Below are 27,256 nucleotides of genomic sequence, written 5' to 3'. Positions count from 1 at the left end.
CGTGAAAGGGTGATTGCTATTGGAATAACAGTGTTTAAGGAGGGAGGGTTTTCCCTTCTCTACCCTGCCAGCAACCACCCCCTCTGCCAAAAATTGTGGTGTGCAGCTGTGTGGCTTTGAAAAAAATGTTCTCATTGGTGCCAACACAAACTTGTTCCCAAGTCTCATAGCCATACAGAGGGATTGGTTTTCAGGTAGTCACCGTTAAGGAGAAGAAAGGGGCGATCCTCATCTTCTTGTGCACTCAGTCGCAGTAATAATTGCCCCCCATGTTTGTAATTAATTAAAGAAAAACAAGAGCTATAGCTGCATGCTGTGTATTAAGCATAACATGTAGTTTGCCAAGGCAGAGGCAAACAGTAATCCATTGATCATTCAAGTATTTAACAATCATCTGTTTAAACAATATTGTTTCTTTTCAAAAATCAGCCAACTAGCAATTTATATATGAACACTAGTGATACTGTTCAGACTTGGGCTGTGTTAATTTTTGATAGCTTGCCACCGCAGATGCTTAATTGCTGCTAAGCATAAACTGATTTTCTTAAATGAAACATGTTAATATTTCTAAACTCTTTCTAATATTGCATAAGCTTTTCCTAAATGCTAGCTGCTGTTGACATCAGTTTCAGCAAATATATTTAGCACAATACACTAATGTGTTGGCGGTAAGCCTCTTAATGAGTCTTAAGGGAGCTTTCTTTGATTTGTTTTAAACTGCAGTCACAACGAAGAGAACAATTAGCTTTCAAAGATACGAGCACTGCAGTACTTCCTAAAACATGTTCCTTGCCACTTTAGCACAGCCGTGTAGTCCTTGCAGCTCAATAAACAGCTGATTATACTAAGGATACAGTAAAACTAACCTGTACCCATTGCATTCTTGTACATTCTACACATTGGGCATGCCTAATCTAGCTGTTATTCAAGATGGAATCAGCTGTCTGTCCATCTTTTTAATGAAGGTGAATGAAAGTATATACAGTGGTATCTCGGGTTACAGACACTTCAGGTTATAGACACTTCAGGTTACAGACTCTGCTAACCCAGAAATAGTACCTCAGGTTAAGAACTTTACTTCAGGATGAGAACAGAAATCGCACCTTGGCAGCGCAGTGGCAGCGGGAAGCCCCATTAGCTAAAGTGGTACCTTAGGTTAAGAACAGTTTCAGGTTAAGAATGGACCTCCAAAACGAATTAAGTTCTTAACCTGAGGTACCACTGTAGCAAGTTAAACATGCAGCATCTATAGGCTTTAAAACAAGGGTTGCACAAAACACAAAACCCCCTATGGTTTGTGGTCTTTCTCCTTCCTGCATGTTGTGAGTGGGGATTCTGTTGCAACAGTATTTCAAATAAAGATCTGGCTTACTAGCCACCTTACTTGCTTACTTAGTTGCAAGTCTCTTGCTTCTTCCCAACTGGCAGAGAACCCTCCCCGAGAAATTCTGAGTGCTGGTAGAATGACTCAAATTGGTTCTCCCTGGTGAGTTTATAACACCCTACCTAAAGATTCCAGAGATTGAATATCTGCCTCTGTTCATGTAACTGGATATGTGTTTTTGAGAGCCATCTAAACAAGTCATTCCTTTAAATAAATATCAGTTCTTATAAATTGATCCTGACTGTGGTAGTTACAGATAAAAGCAACCATGAAGAGCAGGGTGTGGGGAATTTTTTTTCTGACTGGCAGATCAGATGCTTATATCCCTGCCCCCATGGAGGCGGACAAGGGTCCCCACCTGTCAGTAAACTGGCATCACATCTTCAAGTCCCAGTTGTGTGGACTTCAAAGCCAACACAGCAAAGGTTTTCAGACAAACGCTCAAGAACAAAAACTCCACACTGAGTCAATCGGGGTGATAGCAGGGACAGTAATAGTGGCTTTGGAACAAACAAAACCACACAGAGTTCAAACTCCCTTTGCAGCTCCTGGCCTTCCAGTTTTAATCATCACCTGCTAAACACTTTCTGGTTTCTTTGGCAGCAATCATCAGTTCTTGGGAGCTGAGCTGAAATCAATAGGATTTAATTTCCACATGCATGAAGACACTACTACAACCTCCACTTAATGAAACTTATTGGGCAAATGAGCCGTGCTTCTTTTTGCTAGCTTGGAGATTTGGGGCCTATGTTAGCCACACTTTTTTCTTTTTTAAAGGCTTTCCCTTCCTTTGTTATGAATCTTGCCTTTAAACCAGGGACAAGAGTGAACGCTGACAACTTGAAATCTGTCAGTGTTGGCAAGGTTTTGCCTATTTGGGAGTGCAGAGGGGAAAGTCACTCTGACACGTCCTGATCAGGCTGATGCAGCAGCAGTAGTAGAGAAAACTCTCTGTGAGCGACAGTGACAGCGCAGCGAGTGATTGGGTGAGCCGTCAGTTCATAGCCCTGCACATCTTTCCTGTGCTCCAACTGGTGACAAAGGGATTGTTTAGCAGGCAGGCAGCTATTGCCCACGGCAGAGCCTCCATTAGTAAGCTGCTGGTGACTTCAGCCTCATACTTCCAACCATCCAAGAAATGTAGAAGCAGCATTTTAATCATCACCCTAGTGAAGCAGCTGAGTGCTAATTAGATTATGGCTTATGAATTTCAAATTCAAGGAAGACTGCCTAAAGCTGTCATTCTCTCCCTGCATGACTTCATGTCTCCCTCCTGCTTCTGTCTGTATGCTCACCAGGCCCATTGCTGGGGCACTGACATTCAGGGGGCAGATGGCACAAAGGGGGTATAATTATATTGATGGAGCACATGCCCTTGGCTAACTAAAAAGTCTCAATCGAAAATAATTGGAGTATTGTAACAAATATTTAACTGTTCCAAAGTTTTACATCTGAAATGCAATGGTTCACTTTAGGAGATTTTAAATTAAGGAATATATTATTTGGGAAGAAGGGTGGGATACATACTAAATAAAAGCTGCACCTGTTGACCTGCACATGACAATTGCCAGCATTTGCATGGCCAGCACGGGTGTAGCATTGATCTCATCTGCATCCCACCATTTTCCCCAATGAGCTTATTGTGGTATACATGGGCTGAGTTACACACACTGTCATTGAATTGCTTGAGACAACCCAGTGAGCTCCAAGCCTGCAGGGATTTGAACCTGGGTCTTCTAACATCCAACAACAAATGCCTAAGAAGAGCCTTTGGCAACCTGGTGGCCTCCATATGTTTTGGACTCCTGTTCCCACCAGGATGTTTGTCATGGAAGCAACAGGATGTTTGTCATGGAAACAAGACACCCACCTGTGCTTAAGGAATAAATTATGTGTGGATGGGCGATCTTGGATCTCACAGCATTGAAAAAAAATATTTTACGCAAGTGTTGTTATGGAGAGCTTCAGTTTGGCTTTGGATATAGTGGGTGATGGCGGCATTTAACATGTTCTCCCCTGTAAGAGGGAAGGGGAACTTGGTGCACCTGGAGGGCAATGTGAGGCAGTGCAGAGGTACAAGCACAGGAGGGAGCAGTTAATAATGATAATTACATCTGCAGCCCACACTGCGTACTGCTGGCCACCCAGTAGCTGAGTGCTTCCATGGTGTTGAGCTAGCAGTCTTTGTGCCTCCCCGCCACCTCACCATTCCCCCCAGTAAAGGTGCTGGATTCCCCTCTGATACCTCATGTGGTCTGCCATCTGAGCTAGTGCTAAGATCCTCGATCCTGTCAACACAGACAGCAGCATTTTCCACAGATTACATTAGTATGACAGAGCCATTGTTGCTGAGGTGTACATACTTGCTTCCCTTCTCCCACTGTCATCTCATGTCAAACTGATTTGACTGGCATTTGAAGTACTTGTTGTTGTTTAGTCATTTAGTCCGACTCTTCGTGACCCCATTGACCAGAGCACGCCAGGCACTCCTGTCTTCCACTGCCTCCCGCAGTTTGATCAAACTCATGTTCGTAGCTTTGAGAACACTGTCCAACCATCTCATCCTCTGCTGTCCCCTTCTCCTTGTGCCCTCAATCTTTCCCAACATCAGGGTCTTTTCCAGGGAGTCTTCTCTTCTCATGAAGTGGACAAAGTATTGGAGCCTCAGCTTCACAATCTGTCCTTCTAGTGAGCACTCAGGGCTGATTTCCTTAAGAATGGATAGGCTTGATCTTCTTACAGTCCATGGGACTCTCAAGAGTCTCCTCCAGCACCATAATTCAAAATTTGAAGTACTACAAACAGGCAAAACCTATTTGACGGAGACCATAGTGGCATATATATTGTTACACTCCACCCCATTGTCTGAGCAATGTGAAAATCCAGGGGTTCCAGGCGCCTACCCAGGCTCCGTGTTTCCTTTTGGAAATGAGGCACAGTGGAGGCTGTGGTGTCTTTAGGATATATGGTTTATTGACACTTATATACAACCTGAACCTGTGATGGAGGGGCTCACAGCATTAACACTCCAAGAGGGTCCTGTTTCTCCCATTGCTGCAGTCTTGGATTAAAAAAGAAATCAAACATAGCTCTGACTCTCTCTCTTGCTTGCTTACTTTAACAGACTGCCATCACCACTACCACCACAAGCTCTCATCCCAGCCATCTGCTATCCTAAACAACTGTTCTCCTTCAAACACTGGCCTTTGTCCTGCTAACTAACTCCTGAGGAGAGGCCCCTCTCTCTGAAAAGATTCCTAATGGCTCATCACTTGCCTTTTATTCTCCTTCATGGTCCATCTTAGGTGATCTCTTGAAGCCAGTCTGGCTTGAATTTAGCTTGCTAAGTCTGACATCCAGGAATTAGAGGAAGGTCCAGGCACCCCACAAGCTCATCTCTCTCTCTCTCTCTCTCTCTCTCTCTCTCTCTCTCTCTCTCTCTCTCCCTCTCTCTCTCTCCCCCCCCCTCTCTCAATGTATACCATGAGCTAGGATGGCTCTCCCGTACCATGTTTGAGTGTCTGAAAAATACCATTTGTACCAGCTGAAAAAACCTTGTATGTATGGCTGTATGTATGCTGCACATTCATATGGTTGAAATCTGCATCCTTAAATCACTTTCTAGACTCCAAATTCTTTTGTTATTCAGCTTTTCTTCTCCCCATCAGACACACTTGATGTTAAATGAAAAGCTGCAACATGGTTCATTAACAAAAGGCAGCCTGTTAGCTTTCCTCCTTCCACTGCAAAATCCATTAATAATCATTTAGAAATTGGCTTAGTGTGCTTTAGGGAATGTTTGTGTAATTTTCAGAGAAGCCAGGTTCTAACGAAAGCCATTGCCTAAAGAAAGAGCGGTTGCCAGTTAATTTTTGTTCCTCTTCTCGCTCTGAATAGTTACAGCCGTCTTGATTAGAGATTGGAGACACTTTCTCAGCAGGCTCTCCTGGCTCTGGTAACATTCATTTAGGAAGGGATTCTGGAGGCTTGCCAGTCAAATGGGAGGTTGTTCAGCTCACCAATTCTTTAACTGGTGGGTTGTGGCAGCCTGGGGGTTTCCCAGTTACTTGCCAGTACTTGGTATTTGTAACAACAAAGCTCAAGGGGATGAGCTGCTTTTGCAGCTCATGCCTGCCAGTCTCAGACAGTGCTTGGTTGATTATCCTTCTGCAGAGACTCCCCAAAATATCCCAGACTTATTCTTTCCCTGACTCAAATTGGTAGCCACCATGGTAAGTGAAATTGGGCCATCTCTACATGACATCCCCACTCCCTACAGTACATGCCCCCAGATCACTCAGAATATATATTGCCATGTAGCCAATTCAGAAGGGATCAAGATAATCTGTTGTCATTAGAAATAACCCAATGACCATCTGGGAGAGCTTAATGTAAATTAAGGTGAGGAATCACTTATGGCTAGAAGGCCAGGTTCAGACATAGACCACTTCAACAAGTGGGCAGGGCCTCCAACACCTGACATCATGTGATTCTTTACAGCTTCAGCTTGTATTTGGCACTGTACAGGGCAGCAGAAAATGTTCCCAATTCAAAAAGCAGCAAACACGAGCCATGGCCACAAAGGAAGAAGAGGGAATGGCCTTTAGCCCAGGAACATCCCCTTGTGTGGAGGAGCTCTACACACTCACCCTGGTGCATGAATAGGGTGGGTCCCTTTACACAATTATTGTGTGTGTGGTGCTTGGCTGGCAGGCGCACTAGCCATGGGAGACCATAGCCAGCAAGTGCAGTGTTGCTCCATGCAACACATGAGGGTGAACACCAGGGCCAGCCTGACAATGAAGCGAGGTGAGGCTATTGGCTCAGGCACTGGATCTGCACGATGCCTCATGACACCACCCAACCATCGCCACTAATGCCCACCCCTTTTTACTTCCCGGGCTGCCCCAGGCAGTGTGCACGTGGCGGCATGCATACATGTGGCATATTTAGTTTTGCCTAGGACAGCAAAACATCCTGGGACAGCCCTGCTGAACACCTCTCTTGAAAATTCTCTATTGGAAGTCCATATTCCCTGTGCTGACTTACAGTTCCCAAGAGTCATTGGGGAAAGGAAATATTTCTTACACTAGTCACTGCTATGTTTTAAGTACATGGAGCAGGTAAGCTTTTCCCCAACTTGGTGCTCTGGACTAAAAATCAAGAAGAACTTTCTGACAGTAAGAGCTGTTTGACAGGGGAACGGTCTCTCCCTTGGCAGGTGGTGGACTGTCGTTCATTGAAAATTTTTAAGCAGAGGTTGGATGGCCATCTGCCATGCATGCTTTAGCTGAGATTCCTGCATTGCAGGGGGTTGGACTAGATGACTCTCGTGGTCCCTTCCAGCTCTACAATTCTATGATTCTATGACTGCAGCATCCATCAGACCTGACCAACAAGGCCAATGGTCAAGAATGATGGGTGTTGTATTCCAAAACAGCTGGAGGAGACCAGGTTGGGAAAGAGCACTATAGAGTCATCCAAAGATTTCTATTCACATGTCCCATATTCCCAGCAAAGCTGACTCTAGAGTTCCTAGCTCAGCAAAGCCAGCTGTGAGTCTCACCCAATTGCCACAGACTTTTTATCAAATGGCTCTTTTTAAATTTCTCTGTGATGGGCAACCAGCTGGAGAGAACATGAAAGTATCATCCTAATTGGCTTCCTTTTTCCATTTCCCCCTCTCTTTCAGCTATTTTCTGTCATATCAATTGCATTCACTCAGAGTGCAAGGAACACATTACTGGATTGTGTGTAATAATAACATTATCTCACAAATATTGAAAATGGAAAGTTTGCCTCTCTCACAAGGTTTCAGAAACATGAATTTGAACTTAATTAATCTAAAATGATACATCTTGTCTTTACAGAATTGCTTTGGATGTGGTGGGTATCTACATTCTGGGATGTAATACGACAAGCTAAATCTCTGTTTGATCTGCCACATTCTTCCTAATAAAGATGTTCCTTGCTTTTAGTCAGCTTGATTTTTTTAGTATAAAACCACTGGCTGCCATCCAGCACACAATTACATCCATCAATTAAATGTGCATTAAGTTGCCGGATCATTCATCTACTATAATCAGGCTATCCAAGGAAAAGAAACCTGAGTTGGGTTGGAGGAAAGAAAATATATTTATTATATTCCTGCCCCAAATTTCCTCCAAGGAACTCAGGGCAGTGTATGCAATTCCCTCATTTTATTCTTACAAAAAGCTCTGCAAGGTAGATTATGCTGAGTGTGTGTGACTTGGTCCAAGTTACCCAGTGTGTGTCATTCCTAGCTCTGGCCTGATGCCACACTGATTCCTTTGAGGATGAACCAGACACTCCCTACAGGTTGATGACCTTGAGAAGCAGGCAGGGCCTCCTGAATTCAATGCTGATGATCCCTTGGGGGGACCTCCAGGTTACTATCTGATGAAGTACCCCTAGAACTGTCAGAGGTGAAACAACCACCCCAGTTCTTGAGAGTACCAGCAGCAACAGCTTTGGGTCCAGACCAGAGAGCAACGGCATATATACGTGTGTGTGTGTGTGTGTGTGTGTGTGTTTACATCTTTCCAGAGTCATCAGCCAACTTGTGAATGAGCAATCCCTAATGCTCCTTCACTGTCAGCAGCTGTTGAAAGGGTGGGTTGAAAGGGTGGTTTAAGGGGCCAAAGCATATAAGGCCTCCCTCCTGAGACTCACAGTTGCTGTAAAAAGCACAGGTCTCTGGCTTCTTGTTCATGCTTCTGGTTCCCCTGCCTTGCTGAACTGGGTTGTTTTCCAGGCCTTGCTTCCGGATCATGCTTTGGACTTGGGCTGATTATCTGTGCTTGATCTCGGCTAGCTAACGTTGCATCTTGTACCCTGCTCTCTTGCGTGTCTCAGTAAAGGGCTTTTACCTCCTAGCCCCTGAATGTAGAGCTATACTAAGTTTCGTGTGCTGCTGAGCTAAACAACTGGACTATGCTAGCTCCTCCTATCATGCCTCATGTGATGGAGTAACCATTTCTGAAGATGACTAAACTCCTGATCTGATAAAATGCTCATGCAGATCTTGGGATCCCAGGATCCTTGACAGTAAAATGGATGGAGTTGTGTAATTATGCACTGTAAGTGCACATGGACACTGTGCCATTATAACAGCTCTTTTAGCTGTTACTGACCATTTTGCTGATTTCAGGACCATTCCAGACTATTGTTCATCATCATTGTAGCATTTATATAGAACTCCTGAGTATTCAAAGTACATTCTGTCCTCTGTTTCAGCTGTTCTTACAACAGTTCAATAGGCTGGCCAGATGAAAAAGAGTATAGGGTTCCTGTATCTCTGATAGTTCTGCAGCATGACAAGCTCCAACTCCTGTAATTTCCCCCCTCTGCACAACTATTAAAAGAGCCTTGCCCTCTTTTCCATCTGGCCACCCTACAGTGTTACCGTAGATTGCAGAGAGGGCAGTGATAGCAATAGTAATAGCTCTCTGGCATTGATGTAACTCAATTATTATGGAGAATCCAGAAAGATTTGTTCTCATACTGCTGCATTCCCTTGACCCCTGCTGTTGGTGACCATTACTGTTTGGAGCGATGTACAAGATGTTTAGAAGCTGTGTGAAGCTGACCAAACATGTTAGTGCACATTATTGTACCTGCTGCATGGCCACAAGGACAGAAAAAGGCTTATTTTGCTTCCTCCAGCACATCTTCAAGTAGCTATCCAGCAGAACTTTTGAAAGCGGACCATAGCCCACCGCCTGCTGTGAATCTTTTGTTAAACATTTTGAGGATAAAAATGCTCATCTTTACGATGATCTTGGTACCACACTTGTCAGTGTACGTGCTGCAGCTGTCAAGACAGGTAGCGAATGCTACATCTGGCCCTGTGTTTTGGGATCAGTTTTGGCTATTGTGCCTGAGGACATGGTCTAGGTGCTTGCCCTAATATATCTGACCTATGCTTCCTCAAGCTGTTCCTCTTGGTCAGTTAAAGCTAGCTGGGGACGGCATGGCTGGATGGGTCCAAGGTGCGATAAATGCCTTGTTGCATGAGGGATTAGTATCTGCTGCTTCAAAATTGGTGGTAGTGTGCATCCTGAAAAAGTCCAAGCTGGACCCCCTTGCCTACAGCTACTACCTGGTTGCAAATGCCTGCTTTTAGGGAAGATGCTTGAGATAGTTGTGGTGGAGCAGCTGAAAGTATTATCGGAGGGGGAGATAACAATATATGGTAAGGAGTACAGCAAGATCTTTGAAGGGATGTTAACAATATATAGCAGTGGAGATGTAGGAAGTTGTGGCAATCAGCTCTAGGAAAACCAGGAGGTTTACCATGGTATTGGGTAATGGTAGCAATTAGGAAAATTATGTGGTGAGGTTATGCAGCAGTTGTTTGGTTAATCTATATATGAAATGTGAGCAGGAGAAAGAACTGCTTGGACAGCCCAGTAAGTGATGTGAACCGATGGAACACCAGTTTCAGGTGAGAAGCTACAATTTAGAAATTTCCACTCAATGTTTGACTTTTTGTGTCCAAAACATTCATTGACCTGAAATAGCCTTAGGAGACAGCTTTGTAAGAAACTGCTGCCATCTATGGGTGGAATGATAGCAAACCATATATATTCCATACACGGTTCACAAGCGAGTTACTTCATGAAGCATCAGTTTTCTTTACAGAATACCATGTGGAAAACCTGTTTGTTACAACCAATATAACAGTATGTGTTGAGAAGGGAGAAGCAGCAGAGAGACAGCATATAAACATTCTTTCTGAGGAAGGTGGGAAAGTTTTGAAACAACTGAATGCTTACACAAGACAGATTAGCACCAAATCCACTAGGTTTTGTTCTCTTCACTTGTCTCTTCTCTTGGAAAAACAATTGCATCTGGTACGTTTCCACTGCAAATATTTCATCTGTGCTATATTCCTGCAAGCTGGGGTGGGCAGAATTCAGGCTTGCAGGATCTCCCTCGTTTTTACTAGAATCCTGATGTCCACCAGCGAGAGTCAGGGCCAACATAGTGAACCTGTTGGTACTCACCACCAATTTAGTTAAGTCCACTATTAAAGAGAGCAATGTATGTGCTCAAATGCAGAATCCAAATGCCTCCCTCCTCAAAAAGGTCAATAATCTAAAAAGTCTTCCTATACTATTTAGATTCCTAAACAATAGAGAAGTTTTGCCTAAAGCAAACTGTTTCAACTTGCTGCATAGCAGGACTGGCCTTCACATTGTATTTCAATTGATAATATGGATAGTGATCATTATAATGAATCAGAATTTGAAGTTCTCTTTATAATTATTACATTGTACATTGGGGAGGAAGGATGGGATATAAATTCAATAAATAAAACAGGAAGTTTTCCCTTTTTTCTGCACAATAGAAATTCAACAGATTGAGCTTTCCCTTCCTGGAAAAGTTTCACCTGTTTAACTTTTGCCTGTCGCAAGTCCAAAGAAACATTGGCCGCCTTATGTTGCTGTTGTGTTTGTCATCTCTGTCTTGCATACAATCTGAAAGCATGCAGCGCATTGGTGGTTCAGTGGTAGAATTCTCGCCTGCCAATCTGAGAGCATGCAGATGATGTGAGCGTCAATCTTTGCAAATGTCTTTTTTATAGTCACAAGCAGTGAGTGATTCTTTGAAGACTAAATACCAAAGGAAATCTTCTAACATCTAGTAAAAGGCTCAGACTAAAAAGAAAACTGCATGAAAACTCATACATATCAAAAGTTACTGCCATTACTTAATGGTATTAAGAAATGTTTTAATTGAATATATACAAATAAATTGTAAACAGATAAGGACATTGGCAGCAACAACCTGCTGCTTCATGAGAGTAAATAAAGCAGATGAATAAAATAATAAGTTAAGTTAATTTAGAATATGCAGGAAATGATAAATATAAATTTAAGGAACTGCAGAAAGAGGAGGAAGGTAGTCGAGTTTTGAACTGTTAGAATGACTGTAAAACTATTGAAATGTATATAACTGAAAATCACAATTTTTTTGAAAAAATGTTTTAATTATTTCAATATGCTAAAGAGACAATAAACCGATTCTTCCTCACACCTGTGCATATCTTTTTACCTTTGCAATATACAGGGGTCATGTTTGCGGTATGAAATAAGATTGAGTAAGAAAGATCATAAACTCCCATCCTCGTTGCCACCTTTCACAGCAAATCACTTCTTTCCAATGTTTTAAACTGAATCCAGAAGTTACTTCTGTAGACTGTGTTTTTTTGTCTGTGTACACATATATAACTGAAAATCACAAATATTTTTTTTATACACACAGAGAGAGTGCATTCCCCCCCTAAAAAAATGTTTAGGGGTACTCTAATTTTCCTACTCATATTGAAATACTGCCCCTCAATGGGGCCAGACTTAGATTCACAAAATGTTTAGGGGTATGCTACCCCCAGAAAAAAGCACTGTATACGAAAAACCCTGAAAGGGGACATGAGACGAAACAAACCAAGAAGACAGTGGCCGTCCGTTTTCCCTTCTGGAAAGGTTTAAGCCTTGCTGTCCTCCCCGCCCCCCATTAAAGCTCATGGGAACACGACTTGCACGTATTCCTGGAGGGGCCCCGCGGACGCCCCGCAACAACCAGCGGGTTAGTTTTCTCCCTGGAAAACGTCAACCTCTGTCAGCGAGCTGAGCAACCGCCTCCCTCCCTCCTCCTCCTCCTCCTCCCAGTCTCCACCCCTGCGAGGAGGCCGAGTGTCACAGAAGCAGCACCACTTGAAGTGGGTGGCGGCGCCTTATCAAAACCCTCCGAGACGAGCCCGTCTCCTCCCGCGGAGCTGCGGCTAGCGAGGAGGGCGGAACATGTTTGTGCCGGAACCACTGCGCCGCTGGGTTGGGCAGCCAGACGGAGGGAATGACGCGGCTACGAAACGACCAAGGCGAAGCAGCCCTTAGGCCTTGACCTCGAGCGGGAGGCGAAGCGGGGTGATGGTCAGAGGTCAAGCCGCGGCCGCCACGGCGGTGGAGAGCGCGAGGAAGGGCTTTTTGGTTCCGCGAGGGCCGCGCGGCCTCGTCCTCCTCCCGTTCCTGCCGGGCCCCGCCCGCTCCCGCCGTTACCTAGGAGACTGGAAGCGCACCGGCTCCCTCGCGCCGGGACTCGGGCGGGGCGGCGGCGGCGCGAGCTCGCCGGCGCGGGGCTCCTTCCCGGGAGGCCGGCGCGGCGCGGAGCTTCGCTTCCTCAGGCTGGACGCGGGGGGCCGGTGCCCAGCCGCTGGGGCGCGAGGTGAGAGCGGTTGAAAGGCCAGCCCGGAGCGGAGGGGTCGGGGAAGGGTGAGGCTGGGGCTTCACGGCGAGTTCTGGGACTCGGTTCTCAGGGCTGCTGTCAAACTCGAGAGAAACGTTTTCCTCTTGAGCGCCGCCCCTGCTTACTTTGAGAATAAAATACGTAATATGTTTGTGAAATGTGTTTTGGTTTCAGGGCCCTGTTGCCCATCCAGTGCCGGATTTACGTACTGTATAAGCTAAAGAAGCTATAGTTTAGGGCCCCACTCTATTGGGGGATCCCAACAAAATTTAAAGGGGAAAAAAATCTGGATGTACATTTCCAAAATATAAGATAAAAAACAAAACCTACATACAGCAACAGTGTATGTAGGTTTTGTTTTTTATCTTATATTTCTCATACAGTATTTTCTACATACAGAAAACAGTGTTTTCTGGGTTTCCCCGGAGTGGCTGGGGAAACCCAGCCAGATTTGGGGGGGGGGGGTATAAATAATAAATTGTTGCTGTTGTGTAGGCTCCTATGATGTAAGTAATTTAAGAAATTCAACACAAAAACCAGTGGCGATTTGTTGTTGACAAAGGACAGCTGGACATATAAAGGGCCCCATTACCTTCAGTAGCTTAGGGCCTCATCGAACCTAAATCCGGCCCTGCCTGCCCATGTTGGGTGTTTGTGGTGGGCTTGGGGTTGGACCCTGTAGAGTTGTTCAGTAAACCAGGGGAGGGATTTGTAAATTGCATACAGTATATCAGTATGTTATTGTTCTACTTTTGACACTTAACTACTTTTATACATTTTTCTTTCTTTTTTTAATTAGATGTGAATATCCATGCAGCATATCCACAACTTGAAAACAAGAGTAGTTTTTCCCCATCAGGAAACAGAAAGCTTTATTTTGACACCCATGCCTTTGTATGCCTTCTAGAAGAAAATGGTAATTCTTTTGCAGTGATTGTTTTATGTAAATTGTAAACATTGATATGAGTAACTGTGGATCCCCCCCCCCACAAAAAAATATGTTTCTCTTCAATCAAAAGTTCTGATTATGGGTATTAGCTCTAATTGAATGAAATCTGGTAATTTCACAGAAATGTTTCCATGCGAAAACTGTATTTCCCTCTTCTGTCTGTGCCAGTACTTTCATGTAATTTTTGTGGAACTGTTGAATTTTCCTCATGTTTCAATATTGCAAAACTCTTTCGGGGACTAGATTTATTTATACTGCATTCCTAAACCCCTGCTAATGGGGGACTTCTGAGTACATGTCCATGATATTATGCTGTTAGATATGTACACTTGCATAGGGCATCAAATCCTCATAGAGGCTCTAAAGAAGCTACAATCTTCCATTTTAAACTTCAGGCTGTTTTGTAAATAATATCTACAGCAGCCTTTGTGAATGTTATATTTCTGTTTAGTTATATATGAAATGTATATACCGTAGCTAATGTTTAGCAACATATAGAGGTTTCTGAATTTTGCAATGTTCTGTATTCTAGGATTCACTACTCAGCAGTCTGAGATTATTGTGTCTGCTTTAATAAACATCATAAATAACAACATGAATGTGATATACAAGGACATGGTCACCAAAGTGCAACAGGTATAAATGAATGTGGAAATTTCTTAAATATTTATTGTTAATTGCTGTTTTAAAAGCTGGAGCAAAAACCAAATCCCTTTGTTGTTAGCAATTACAATATGTCCTTTGTAATAGTTTGATATTACTTCATTTTCTGTCACCTTTGCTGCACTACGCCCAGCCAGGCAATAATATTCTGACAGCAGTAGCCTGCAGTGACTCTTGGAAAGGGGTGGTTTCAGGGTGGGATGCTAGCAGCTGTGGATCCCTTGAGGGGCTTGATCATTGGTCACCTCAGCAACACCAGTGTATGGTCTGGCTACTGATGTAAAAATTTTCATGCATGAACTCAATAGACTGCTTGAGTGCAAGTAACCTTTAGCTTTCCGGATGGTGTTGGATTTTAGCTCCAATCAGCCTCAGCTAGCATGGACAATGATGAGGAACAATGGACATCTGGAGGGCCACCCCGGACCTAGTGCATTGTGCAATATGGTCTAGATGCTACTGCACAGTAAAATTCATACCTTTCCACCCATATTATCCCCATCCTTCTCTTCCTCTGAACATTAGTTGGGAAGAATGGAAAAAACGGGGCTCTTTTTGAGTTTGGTTGGGTGCTGGATGAAACCTTCAGACAGAGCAAAATTTCTGGAGTACTAGTTGTTTGAAAGATTTGCCGTAGAGGAAAACATCTTATTGGCATTGGTGATACTAGACTGAATTAACTTTTTTCTTTTAAAGGAAATTGCTCTTCAGCAGATAATGTCTCATATTGGTGGAGTGAAAAAAGACATGATTATTTTGGAGAAGAGTGAATTTTCAGCACTTCGAGCAGAAAATGAGGTAATGGCAAACATCCTTGGTAAAACATCCAGGTTTATTTATCCAACATGCATTGGATAAGATTGTGAACCCCCTCAACCCACATCTAGCAGTAAGGGGAAATATTGTAGTTACTGCATTTTAATTAACCTTTGATTTAGTAAAGCATTTGGGATGGTTGGAATAGGAAATGTCACAGTAAGAGCAAGAATAGAAACCAGTATGTGGAGATGGCTTTTGAATTTAACAGGAACAACTTATTGGGAACAATGTAGAGAAAGTGAGTTGAACCCAATCCTTACAAACAGGCAAAGTTGTTCACTGATGTTGGAGATATTAACTTTAAACAACCAATATGTATGCATCAATATTTTTGTATCTTGTACTTATGTAGTTTTAACATGTATTCTCTCTCTTTTTAATGCAAAAATAAAAAAGAAAATAAAACTTCAACTTTACCAGCTAAGAAAGCAAGTAATGGTAAGATTTTTTGGATTTGAATAATATAACTACACTGAACATAATATTCTAGTTAACTGTGTCTGATCTTTCTGTAAGAAGATATTTTAAGACTACCACTGCTTTTGAACAAGTGTCAAAGGTGATGTTCTCGACTAGTTACCTGCTAATCCAAGAAGGAGTGCAACACATGCACAATGCTAGATTCAGGATTTTTCTCCTGGGAGACACCTATGTACAGCTATGTATTAGTCTAGAAAACTGAACCACATAAAAGACGACTGCAGGGGATGGGCTTATGACCCATAGTAGCTGCTTTCTTTGGAGCCAACATACGAAATGGAAAAATCTTATCTGGCTTGCATTTTAATCCAAGCTGGAGAAGTTGGGTTCATAATACTTGTCTCTCCCTTTGAGACTAACCCAAGCTTCTTTCTGGGCCAGAGGCTGGTGAACTTCAGCAGTATCTCTATTTATAGTATTTTTATACTGATTTTCAGACCAGACCTTTCAGAGCAGTTTACATAAGGTTTCGATTGCTGTTTTTAAAGTATAATACAACAAAAACAGGATAATGGATCATAAAAGAACTAAAAGCCTAATGAAATGGATTTTAAAGTGCAATAAAACAGAGCTAATTCTCTCATCCCTAGACACATGCAGTCCTGTGGCCTGAGGTTTGGGGTAGTTATTGTTGAGAGGTAGAATATGGCAATAGCAACCATCTTTCTTGAGACAAGCATGTGCCTGAAGAGATGCCCTTTGGATGTGCTCCCTTGCCCTCTTTTAGTTTGCTTCTTTGTCTTCCTTGCAGTATTATTGCTCTGCTCTTGTCACACCACTTTCTTCAGTTAAGTTCTCAATGCAGCCTGTATCCCCTTTTGGGGACAAAATGGTTTTTTCTTGGCAATGAAAACACTTTAATTGTATAAAACAGTGGAATTTCTTGAACTCCTGTTTATGTGTAGTCTGTTGTGCACCTTTTATGGTGGCATTGTCGGTTTGTTGGAACCATTGTTCAGGTGTTAAACTATAAAATACCATCTCACTGAGCTGAACCATTTATGGCTGCTAAATAAGTAACTCGCTGACTGGTGTTTCTGTAACTGAGGTAACAGGAAGTTGTATAATAGCTCCAGTCACTGTGTTTTGAGCTCAGAATTATGGCAGCTAATTTCTAAAGTTGGATGACTTTTTGTTAGAAAGATAGACCCTGACTAGCTGTATTGATACCAGGATCTAGAGCCACCCATACCCTTTATAAACATTTGAGTATAGCTCCCAGTTAGGCACTTTTGCTTTCCTTGGTATTGTGGGAGTTCAGTTGCAGAAAGAGCTTGGTAGGGCTGAATTCCCCCCCCCCCCCAAAAAAAAAACCATCTGAAATAAACCAGTGTAGGCAATGATGGACAGCTAAAAACAGTAGTGCTTTACTTAAGAAATTAAGAATTTGTATGTCTATTTATTGTTTAATCTTTCTGTAGGATGAAGTTTCCAAAGTTCGTACAGACAGCAAGCTAGAATTCAACTTGGAAAAGAGCAGAACAAAAGAATTGGTATGTAGTCTTTCTTTAAGATTTATTTATGTATTACATTTATATTTCATTTTTCCCACCAAGGAGCTCAAAGGAGGTGTACATGGTCTCCTCCCTGCACACATTTTATCTGCACAACAACCCTGTGAGGTAGGGCTAGGGTGACAGTGATTGACCCAAGGTCACCCAGTCAGCTTCATGGCTGAGTGGGAATTTGAACCCTGGTCTCCCAAGTCATAGTCCAACACTAACCATTACACCACACTGGTTGTTCAGAAACTGTCATGCTGTATAGTTTAACTTTAGGCAAAGTATTATTTTTAATCTGTTAGCCTTTTTGCCTTAAGAATTATAGCTGTCATCTGTGGGAATGGTGGTGTTGTGTAGCGTGATTAGACATAATGCTGGATTTAAAACAATATTTCTTTGTAGAATGTCAATATCTTGCAAAATATGGAAAAAAAACTTGACGTGTTTACATTTTAGGATCTTTAGGATGAGGGTTTCGTAACACTGAACTTTTTCAGTACTGCATTTTTTAATAAGAAAACTTGTCTTTTGCTATCCTGTAAACGCTTCATAACGAGCAACGTCCAAAAATAACCTCTGACACGTATTGAGGAGCATTTGTAATTCATTGTAGGTTTGTAAGCGTTGAATGTTAAATCTCAACGGCTAATATTTTGGGTGATGGTCAACTTGTTATGTTTGTATGGCCATCACATGGGGGTAGAGCAGGGGTCTGCAACCTTTAAGACAAAAAGAGCCACTTGGACCCATTTCCGAAGGGGAAAAAAACTGGGAGCCGCAAAACTCGTCATTATAAAAATAACTTTTTTGTCACTTTTTATTATTATTTCTTTGTTTGACCCCTCAGAATTACTCCTCCTCATAGAAATAAACGTTAAATTAACAAGTTACCTTTTTTTGTGTGTGTGTTCTTCACTCCCCTTCAAAACAGTGACCAGCGTACATGCCCCCTTTCAATGCAGTGACCAGCTTACAATGTAGCGGGCGGGCGGGCGGGCAGGTGACGTCGGGACGGTGTGTGACTAACGCACGCACGGCCCCCATGCGACGTCACAGCCAGTACAGCGCCCACCACAGTGGGGAGTGTTGGGGCGCACAATGCGCCTCCTCCCCTCGCTAGTATCCGCCCCGGAGCCGCAGCAAAGGTGTAAAAGAGCCACATGCGGCTCCGGAGCCGCGGGTTGCAGACCCCTGGGGTAGAGAAACACACACAGGGTCAAATGCAGCCTTCCAGTCCTCTTCATCTGGCCCATTAAACTCTGTCCAGACAATGCCCCTCTTCTCCCCCCCCCCCAGCCATTCTTCTCATCAGCAACCCTCCTCAAGTACTTTTGCCTGGCTAGATTGTGTCCTTTAACTGTAGGTCTTCTTGCTTCTCTGGATGGAGGTGTGTGTAAATATAAACTTCAGATTTTTGTACAGCTGGGAGGTAGCCTACTGTATAAAAAAGCAAAACACCTGTTGCTCTGCCTGCTTTTGCCTTTGTCATGTGAGTCCTGGAAGGTTTGCAACAAGGGAACATGGCTCTTGCTATGGAAAAGGTTATCTACCCCGACACAAAAGAATCAGAGAATTGTAGAGTTGGAAGGGACCCTAAGGATCATCTAGTCCAACCCCCTGCAATGCAGGAATATGCAGCTGAGCCATACAGAGATCAAATCTACAACCTTGGCATTATCAGCACCGTGCTCTAACCAACTGAGCTATATTGCAATGAGCAGTAGAAGTTGTTCCAGTAATACTGGAAGGCGGGCTAACATTCATAGATGCGCATGAATGAAAGGTGTTGGTTATTTTACACGGAAGGTAATCCATTGTTCTTAAATTTCAGTATTCGCTTAATGAGAGGAAACAGTTGAAAATGAGAACAGAAGTAGTGGAATTGGTAAGAACGATGAATTTAATGCTCAATCAGAGTAATAGTCCTCTTCACATCTGTTGTATGCTTACATGCATACCACCATTATGGGGATGGCATTTAAATACCCATGTGGTAGAAGTAGAAATAAGTGCAAAATGGCAGTTAACTGGTGCTTAAAGTTCGAAACTGAATTGCTATTAAATCCATGTAAGCACAATGGGTTGAATCCAGCGCTGCTGGTGTGTGAACAGAATGGACTTCTCCTAGGTCTATGCTGGATTCAACTCAATATGAAACATGAAGCTTAGATGGGTTTGAAGCATGCAAAACTGGAAGATTAATTTTAATTTTTTTGTATATTTCAGAATTTTGGATTTGGACAAATATCTTACGTATTTGCTTGTGAATTAAGCCCAGTAAGCTAGTGCAGTACTGTACATGTTCAAGTATATTTTAACTCACCAGATTAATTCATAATACAAACATACTGTATTTTTCCTTCTATTAGACGCCCCCATGTATAAGATGCCCCCTATTTTGGGGGACTCCAATTTAAGAAAATGGGTGGAGATGGCCCCCATGTATAAGACGCCCCCAAATTTTGGACATTGTTTTTTAAGAAAAAAAAATCTAGTCTTATACACGGAAATACGGCATATCCACTAGCAATATGAATGAAAACCTCACAGATTTTTGAGAGTTTCTAGTAAAAAATATTTGAAGTGAATCTGGCTAGTCACCTAACTACACACTTACCCTGAATTCTATAAAAGATCCCAATGAAATATATAATTATTTGAAGTAGCCATGTTTGAGATGTGAATAGAGAAAAAGCATAAGCCATCTGGTGTGCTTCTGTTGTCAGTGGCTTAGCCTCAGTGCGCTGTTTACAATTCTAACTTTTTCCTCTTGGGAGCTACCTGTAGCCTGAATAACACCACCATCGTTCCTTTTGCATTTACTGAGCCTTTGGGGGCATATAGAAGGAGGCATAATTGCAGATAGTGTGCTTTACTTGGCAATGTCTCTGTTTGAACATGAGATGCTTTAAGTATGTGGAAAGGGTGCTTTTATGTGTGTTAAAATAAATCAAATTGGGCTTGTTTCTGCTTGTTCAGTATTTGCGTGTAGGAAGCATTTATTACAATCGAACTAGCCAACAATGAAAATTAAAAAACAACATTTTTTCTTTAAAAATCTAAACATGCAGGTTCAGTTTTAATTACATTTACTCTGAAGTATGTCCCATTTGAGATTAAAAGAGATTACGTCCAAAACAAATGACTTAAAATTGCAGTCATAAATAAATGATTTACTGCATCTGTTTCAGACACAAGGTGAGATTTGCCTAAGGTGCCCCGCCAGTGGAAGCTGTGCACACAAACTTACACAGCAGGGTTTCCCCACTTCTCCTCCTGCATTCCCTTTCCCCCAAAAAAATGGCTTGCAGGGATTGAGAGAACCCCTGGAACAGTGTAAAAGGAAGGGTGAAAGCTAGAATGCTTGCGCAGATGAAACATTCATAAAAGTGTAACCTTTAAAGCTGCCCAGAGAATCTTTTTTCAGCTCAGCTTGGAGATAGTGAAGCGGGGGCATTTTCCCATGGGTAACATGCACCTCCATCCATCAGCTACAGCCCTTCCCCTTAAAAAGTGCTCTTGCTATAACAGCAACATTCACATTGGGGTGGGGGTGTTACTCCATCCATATATAGAAACATTTTAACTGCTTAGGTTCTTATTTTGTTTTTTGGGTATTCTCCGAGAAAGCTAATTGGATGATACTACTAGGTTAGGCACACAAGCTATATAGTGGAGCGGGGGGAGCCTCTGACCCATTGGCTAAAGAAACTCTGCCATACTGGACTTTCCCTGGCTCACAGTCCTCAGTGTTCCTGTTCTAACTATCATGCTGGCAAAACAGTGTGTGTTATCCCTGTTTTGTGAGGCCAGTCAGCTTCAGTGTTGAGTGGTTGAAGTGGCTTCACTCCTGCCGTGGCATCTGGAAGGAGATCACATTGGTGAAGCAACGACAGAGTGATTTGCTCTGCTTTGCTGGCCTGATTGCCTACTGCTTCCATCCTGCAAGGTGAGAAAAAAATCCCATTTCTTACTGCACAGCATGGAAGTGAGGTTTGTGTGTGCATTGTAGTCTTAGCAGAAGTGACTTTTTAAGCTAATTTCCAAGTGGAGTGGAGAGAATCTACCAAAAATGTCCAACCATAATATAATGTTGGACACAAGCAACTGGCAGAGTATTGCAGAAAATAAAAACCCTGAGGAGGGGGAAATCGCAGAAGCAACCCAAAGACGACTGAGCATGTTTAGTGGGCATGGAATACTGCCTGCCTGTTGGAGAGAGGGAACAGAAGATCATGGTGAGAGAGTGCAATGGAGGAGCTGGAATGCTGAAGGGGGAGCAACATTTTGCTGGATAGTCTCACTCTGTTAAAAGTTACAGTACTGTATCGCTTTTTAGAGATGTGACTGCAGTGTTTATTGAGATATTGTTCCCTTTTTTTCTTTTTTTAAAGCATGCACAACAGGATAGAGCTTTAACACAGACGTACAGGAAAATAGACACTGAAGTTGCAGGCCTGAAAACAATGCTTGAATCGCACAAACTTGACACCATTAAATATTTAGCAGGTATGTAGTTCTATCATGGTGCAGATGCTTAGTAACTGTCTCAGTTGTCTGGTACTCATATTCATGTGTTTTATATTCTTTGTATCAAGGGTGACGGCTTTTGGTGTCTAAGAGTTACTAATTATCTACTGCAGTTGTATCCATTGATTTTAGAACATGGAGACCTCTGGTCAGTATCTGGATATTAGCATCTTTTGCTGCTGTTGTGTGCACCTGGAAAGCTTGGAAAGCCAACACCATGCTGATCCTTTTAATCTTCTTTCCACACTAGTGCAAGGAAAAGTCGAGGGTAGGGGCACGCACATAAGAGCAGGCACAGCAAGCCTCGCAACTCTGTTGCCATGGGCACATGCCCCATTTTGCCCCTGCCCCCTTGAACCAGCCTGAATCATGCAAATCCTATCAGTTTCCATGTTTATCTAACAGTGCAGGCAAGATCCAAGTAAAATGTTTAAGCGTCTAAATACTTTTCTTTAGCCAGACTTTCATTTTCAAAAGGATTAAAATCTGACAATATGCATTCTTTCTTCTCCACCCTTATTTTCTTCCAGGTTCAGTATTTACATGCCTTACAGTCGCACTGGGGTTTTACCGTTTATGGATATAACAAAGCATCCCTCTTGAAAGGACTTGTACTATCTTGCCTTACCAAAAAAAATCACAACCCTACGAAAAAGTATTGTCACTTTATTGAAATAATGTAGTCTTTACTTCAGAGTCACTGCCATTTTATTTATTTGTTTAGACTACAGAATGTAGCCAAAGAATGTGCCTCAAAACAAATGTAAGTACTGAAATACTGATAGAAACATAGCCTGGAATCACAGGCAACTGCACATCAGAGCCCACTCATCTAAATTTTTGTGTGTCTCTGGGCTATTGTAAAACTAAAATGTCAGGTTATAAACATATCAAGCATGATAAGTTATAGTAGAATGTACTAGGGTTTTATATGTCAAGTACCAAGGGAGGGGGGAAAAATACAAGCATTCTTTTTGACATCATTCCTTCAGAGGTGAAAAATTATTTAATTAAACTGCAAGTTATCTTTCCGCTAGTGTTGATAAAACACTATGGGTGGAATTCAACATCACACTTTTCCAATCGTTCCATCTGCGCAATTGTTCCAGTCTGCCAGCTGGAACAATGCCTCCCCCTTTCCATCCCACACACTTACCGTTTGGGAATTCTCCTGGTCTCCCCAGAACCAACCTTGGGGATCACAGGGAGAGGGGGCAAAACCCCATTGTGCAAACAAAAATCCTAGCACAGGGCTTCCACAGATGGGGCTGGTTAGTTGAATCGCACCCATTGTAAATATTTTATTGTACTTTAATAGATTGACAGGTTTTATTGTGGTCTGCTGTTGTAAAATTCCGTCCAAATAATAATGTTTTACGAGCAGATGTAGAAATATCATGTTCATAAGCAAATGCCAAAGAAACGATAGACTAGAAACCGCCACATGCTAGCCGTTACCTTGATATAAAATTGGGGAAAAAATAAAGCTCAGTGAGATACATGAGCTTTTTATATAGGCACTGAAATTTTCTTGGTTGATAGAAGAGAGTGGCCTCCATTCAAAAATTTAGGAAAAATAAGATAGAGTTCATTGAGGGAAAATAAGAAGCGGATAGTGCAGTCTTATACATATCTACTTAAAACCACTTAGAAGGCATTTTGGCAAGTAAGCAGTGTATAAAGTTGTGATAATCATATTAATAGTAAGTTCTGTTGAGATCAGTGGAGCATGAAAGCAAACTCAGATGCAGCTCAGTAGTAGAAAAATTCACTAGAATGATTGTCTTATTTTGTGGGGTGTCTTGAACAGTTTGAAAATATTAATAAGTACTTCCTAGTGTTGCTATTAAGGAATATCTATATGTAGACTAATGGCTGATGAATGTAACCTTTTTTTAGAGCAAGCCATTCTAAATAATAATAAAAATTGTAGTAGAACTGGGAATTGCAGCTAGAACATATTTTTTAGGTCAGAGTTCTCAAATACTTACCTGAAAATTAGTTCCACTGAGATTAGGAGAACAGACTTGTGTATAATTGCTCTGACCCAGAGATGCTTGCGTATAAACTGCCTGCAGAGACTGTTGGAATTTTTTGAAAGTTGCTTTTGCGAGGAAAGCAACTAAAATATGATTAATAATAATAATTCAGTGCTCTGGTAATCTTAGTGTTAGATTACTGCAATGCATCATACGTGGGGCTGCTTCTGAAAATGGTTTGAAAACTTCAGTTAGTGCAGAATTCAGCAGCCAGGTTGCTCACTGGGGCAAGATGGTTTTAGCATATTACTCTGCTCCTGGTCCAACTGCATTGGCTACCAATTAGTTTCTGGGCCCAATTAATTAGGTTTTGACCTATAAAGCCTTAAATGGCTCAGGACCGCAATACCTCAAGGACCGCCTCCTTCCATATGAACCTACCTGGACCCTGAGATCATCTTCTGGAGCCCTTCTTCGTGTGCCTCTTCCACAAGAGGTCCAGAGGATGGCAACACGAGAATGGGCCTTTTCTGCAGTGGCTCCCTGTTTGTGGAATGCTCTCCCCAGGGAGGTTTGCCTGGTGCCTTCATTATACACCTTTAGGTGCCAGGCCAAAACTTTCCTCTTTAACCAGGCCTTTGATTGAGTGATGTTTTTTTTTGGGGGGGGTAGTTATTGGGTTGTTTTTGTTTTTATTTTGATTCTGTGTTTTTATATTGTGATTTTGGCCTGCGAACCACCTTGAGACCTGCGGGTATAGGGCGGTATACAAATTTAATAAATCACAATAATAATACAGAATAGATACATCCCCGAACAGAAGGAAGTACATGGAATGGGCCGTAAGAGTTTGCTGGAGTAGCAAGAAGACTTCAGGCTTTCTGTAGCAGCACCTCCCAATACCACTCATTTTCTATGCTTAACCATCCCCATTTCAGTGAATGAAATGTTAGTACTGCCTCCAGAAAGAGTTTAAGTCACATACTTAGTTTGCTTCAATACATACCCCCCCCCCCGTTTAGTTACTGTATAGCGACCAAGCAGGATTTGCTAAATAATACGAGTGAATATTCAACATGCCAAAAAAGTAAGCACTGAAGATATTGACCTCTTTTTTGTTGTTGCCAATATGCTGTATGCACAATGGTTTTTTTTAAAAGAATTACATAACTGCAACCTGATCCAAAGCCTCTTTATATTGTAAGCTGATATATTGTCCAAGCACTTCCAACTAAATTCCATCTAATATAAACCAGTGGCAAAGAATATTTTGTAAACAGATATCTTCCTGGACCAAGATACCCTAAAAAGCTTACTTGGTTATAGTTTAGTTCTAGTTAATATAAATCCTTCATATTTATGCTTAACAGTACTTATGATCCTGTATGTAGCTGTTTAGAATTATATCCCATTGATTTCAGTGGAATGTACTTTTGAGCAAAATGCTTAAAATCAAACCCTGATGTCCCATGGAAGTTTGGGGATTTTGTGGGACCCGATTCCAAGTAACCATGTTTAACATTGGGCTCTACATTGATTTTTAGAATACTATATTGAATTACATTAGAAGCTTACTTTGGTATAGAGGGGTGGGGCAGATTAATATTTTTATTTTGACACTGTCTTGGTGTGTATATGTGTTAGATTACTGCATCATGTTTATTTTCTTCCAGAACCTTGTGATTCCAAGTAAGCATTGAGGTTCTGAGATATAAATGGGGATGGAAGGATAACAGTTTATTGCTTCATTGGCATTTTTAATGAGATCCTCTGTGCTTTCCCGCTCCTTTTCTATACTTTGCTTTCTGTGCTGATGCTAAAGCACCTTAATGCACATAGACCCAAAAAGTTTATCCTGCATTGTTTGGATAATCAACTTAGGTTGCTTCTTTTCTATGTTTATTTAAACAAACTTTATTGCAAGCAAAGATCCAGCTACCAAGCCCTGATGTATTATCTCTTACTTTCCAGCATGGTGTGTAAGGTTCATGTATGAAAACCACAGGTTTAGTAAACAGATGTTTAATGGTTAAACCTGTGTTTTGAGAATTATACTGCATATATAGAGAGAGAAAGAGAGACAAAGGTTAGAAACATGGATTGACTTAATGCCAGAATATTTCTTTGTGAAATAAACTTTTACACATGAATGTATTATTCAGGATAATGTGGTCTTTTTGCTTAGTATTATATACTGTCTGTATCTAACCCAGCTTAGTGCCCTTCAGATCATTTGGATTACAGTATCCATCAGACCCAGTCAACATCTCCAATAGTTATAGGAATGGCAGAATTTTTGTTGTCCAATCCAAACCACTTTTATTGTACTAGCCATTGGCCATGACAAATCCGAATCAAAAATAATTACAAGCAAAGGGATGCCTCACCAAAATATCTGGAGGATACCAGGTTGGGAAAGGCTGGACTTGATTTAATTTTAGAATTTAAATTCCTTATATCTATATCTCCCTAGAATTCTCATCACTTTGTGTGCATAATGTAGGTTTACATACTTCTACATACTTTTGCTGTGGTGAAATCTATAAAGTTGATTTCTATTCCTCTTTAATGCATATGTTCATTTTAGGAGAGCAAAGCAAAGATTTTTTTTTTACCGAAGCCTTTTAACTTCCCATTTAAATTTTCAATACAAACTATTAATTTGTCTCTGTTGAGAGCTGAGAGATGCTGTGGAAATGTGATGTTGAAGTCTTTCCCCAACTCTGGTGCTTATGCCACTCCTGTCCTTTACAGGGCTTGCATTTAACCTAGGAAAAATAGCGCCCCTCCAGAAAGGACAGATAGACTAATTGCCATTTGGTGTGGAGTTTCTTACTTAGTGTTCCAGTTTTATCTCTTTGTGTTCCATTTGTGCTCCAGGTTTATCTTTTTGCTCAGAAGCAAGAACTGCAGAGGGGCTGGAGTAAGAGTAATGAATGCAAGTTGTGCAAGATCTGTTCTAGCAGATCCTGTCTATGGTCAATTTTAGTTCAATTGAATTAAAGCACATGGTGGGATATGAAAGTTTTTCTGAAAAAAATGGAAGCATTGGAATTGCAATAGATAAAAGTAAGGATCAAATTTTCCAAACTGGTTAACTTGTTGGCTCAGTAGTGATGTGCTCCTCATTAGAAGCCTATGGGACTGTGAAAACTGGGTAAACACAAAGCAAGGCAGACATGGGGAACCTGTGTCCTTCAGATGTTGCTGGACTTCAACAACTCCAGCCAGCATAGTGACTGGTCAGGGATTACCAAGCCCTAGAGTAAGATGTATAACTGAATAGTGTATTCAAACCTATTGAATATTGTGCAGTACTGTATGTACATTATTACTCTGTTGACCTATTACTTGCATTTTCCATAGTAACACTGAAGACAGGAATGCTTGAGAAAATGTTCCTACACTCTATGGAGGGAAGGCGAGTATTGACTTGCACTGTAATAACAAAGTACCCCCCTTGTTTGAATGGTTCTACTTAATCTGTGCCACTGCCACCATTCAGACTCTCTCCTTTCCGCTAAACCCTTACCAATAACCTTGTAACTGTGGGGTACAAGCATAGTATAAAGCCTGTCATATACAAATGCTATATTTAACAAAGGTATGTATGTTTATTACAAAGTTAGGATAAGCTTATCTGGCTATTTTAAGTAGTACTGTATCATTAAATGAGTATGAA

At 41.7% G+C, this 27,256-nt stretch overlaps 1 protein-coding gene across 4 annotated transcripts; it reads left to right on the top strand.

Annotated features, from left to right (window-relative positions):
• Window positions 1–11,991: 11,991 nt before the first annotated feature.
• Window positions 11,992–27,256, top strand: MCUR1 (mitochondrial calcium uniporter regulator 1). Of its 4 annotated transcripts, none has more exons than XR_014566208.1 (10): window positions 11,992–12,631; window positions 13,452–13,568; window positions 14,134–14,237; window positions 14,961–15,062; window positions 15,480–15,521; window positions 16,985–17,056; window positions 18,897–18,950; window positions 21,460–21,574; window positions 22,126–26,692; window positions 26,744–27,256. XR_014566208.1 is itself a non-coding variant. In XM_083747029.1 (9 exons), the coding sequence occupies exons 1-9, from the start codon at window positions 12,337–12,339 to the stop codon at window positions 22,179–22,181; spliced, it is 957 nt and encodes a 318-aa protein (XP_083603155.1). In that variant the 5' UTR covers window positions 12,094–12,336; the 3' UTR covers window positions 22,182–27,256. The 4 variants fall into 4 exon arrangements, 1 of the variants encoding a protein (XP_083603155.1); XR_014566209.1 differs by having other exon boundaries at window positions 12,094–12,631; window positions 22,126–22,250; window positions 26,941–27,256; XR_014566210.1 differs by having other exon boundaries at window positions 12,094–12,631; window positions 22,126–22,358; window positions 26,941–27,256.

This window comes from Podarcis gaigeae (assembly GCF_964106915.1).
Source record: "Podarcis gaigeae genome assembly, chromosome: 7".
Taxonomy (NCBI): Eukaryota; Metazoa; Chordata; class Lepidosauria; order Squamata; family Lacertidae; genus Podarcis; species Podarcis gaigeae.
The sequence above is the reverse complement of the archived record's forward strand: the minus strand, read 5'-3'. Positions and strand labels throughout refer to the sequence as shown.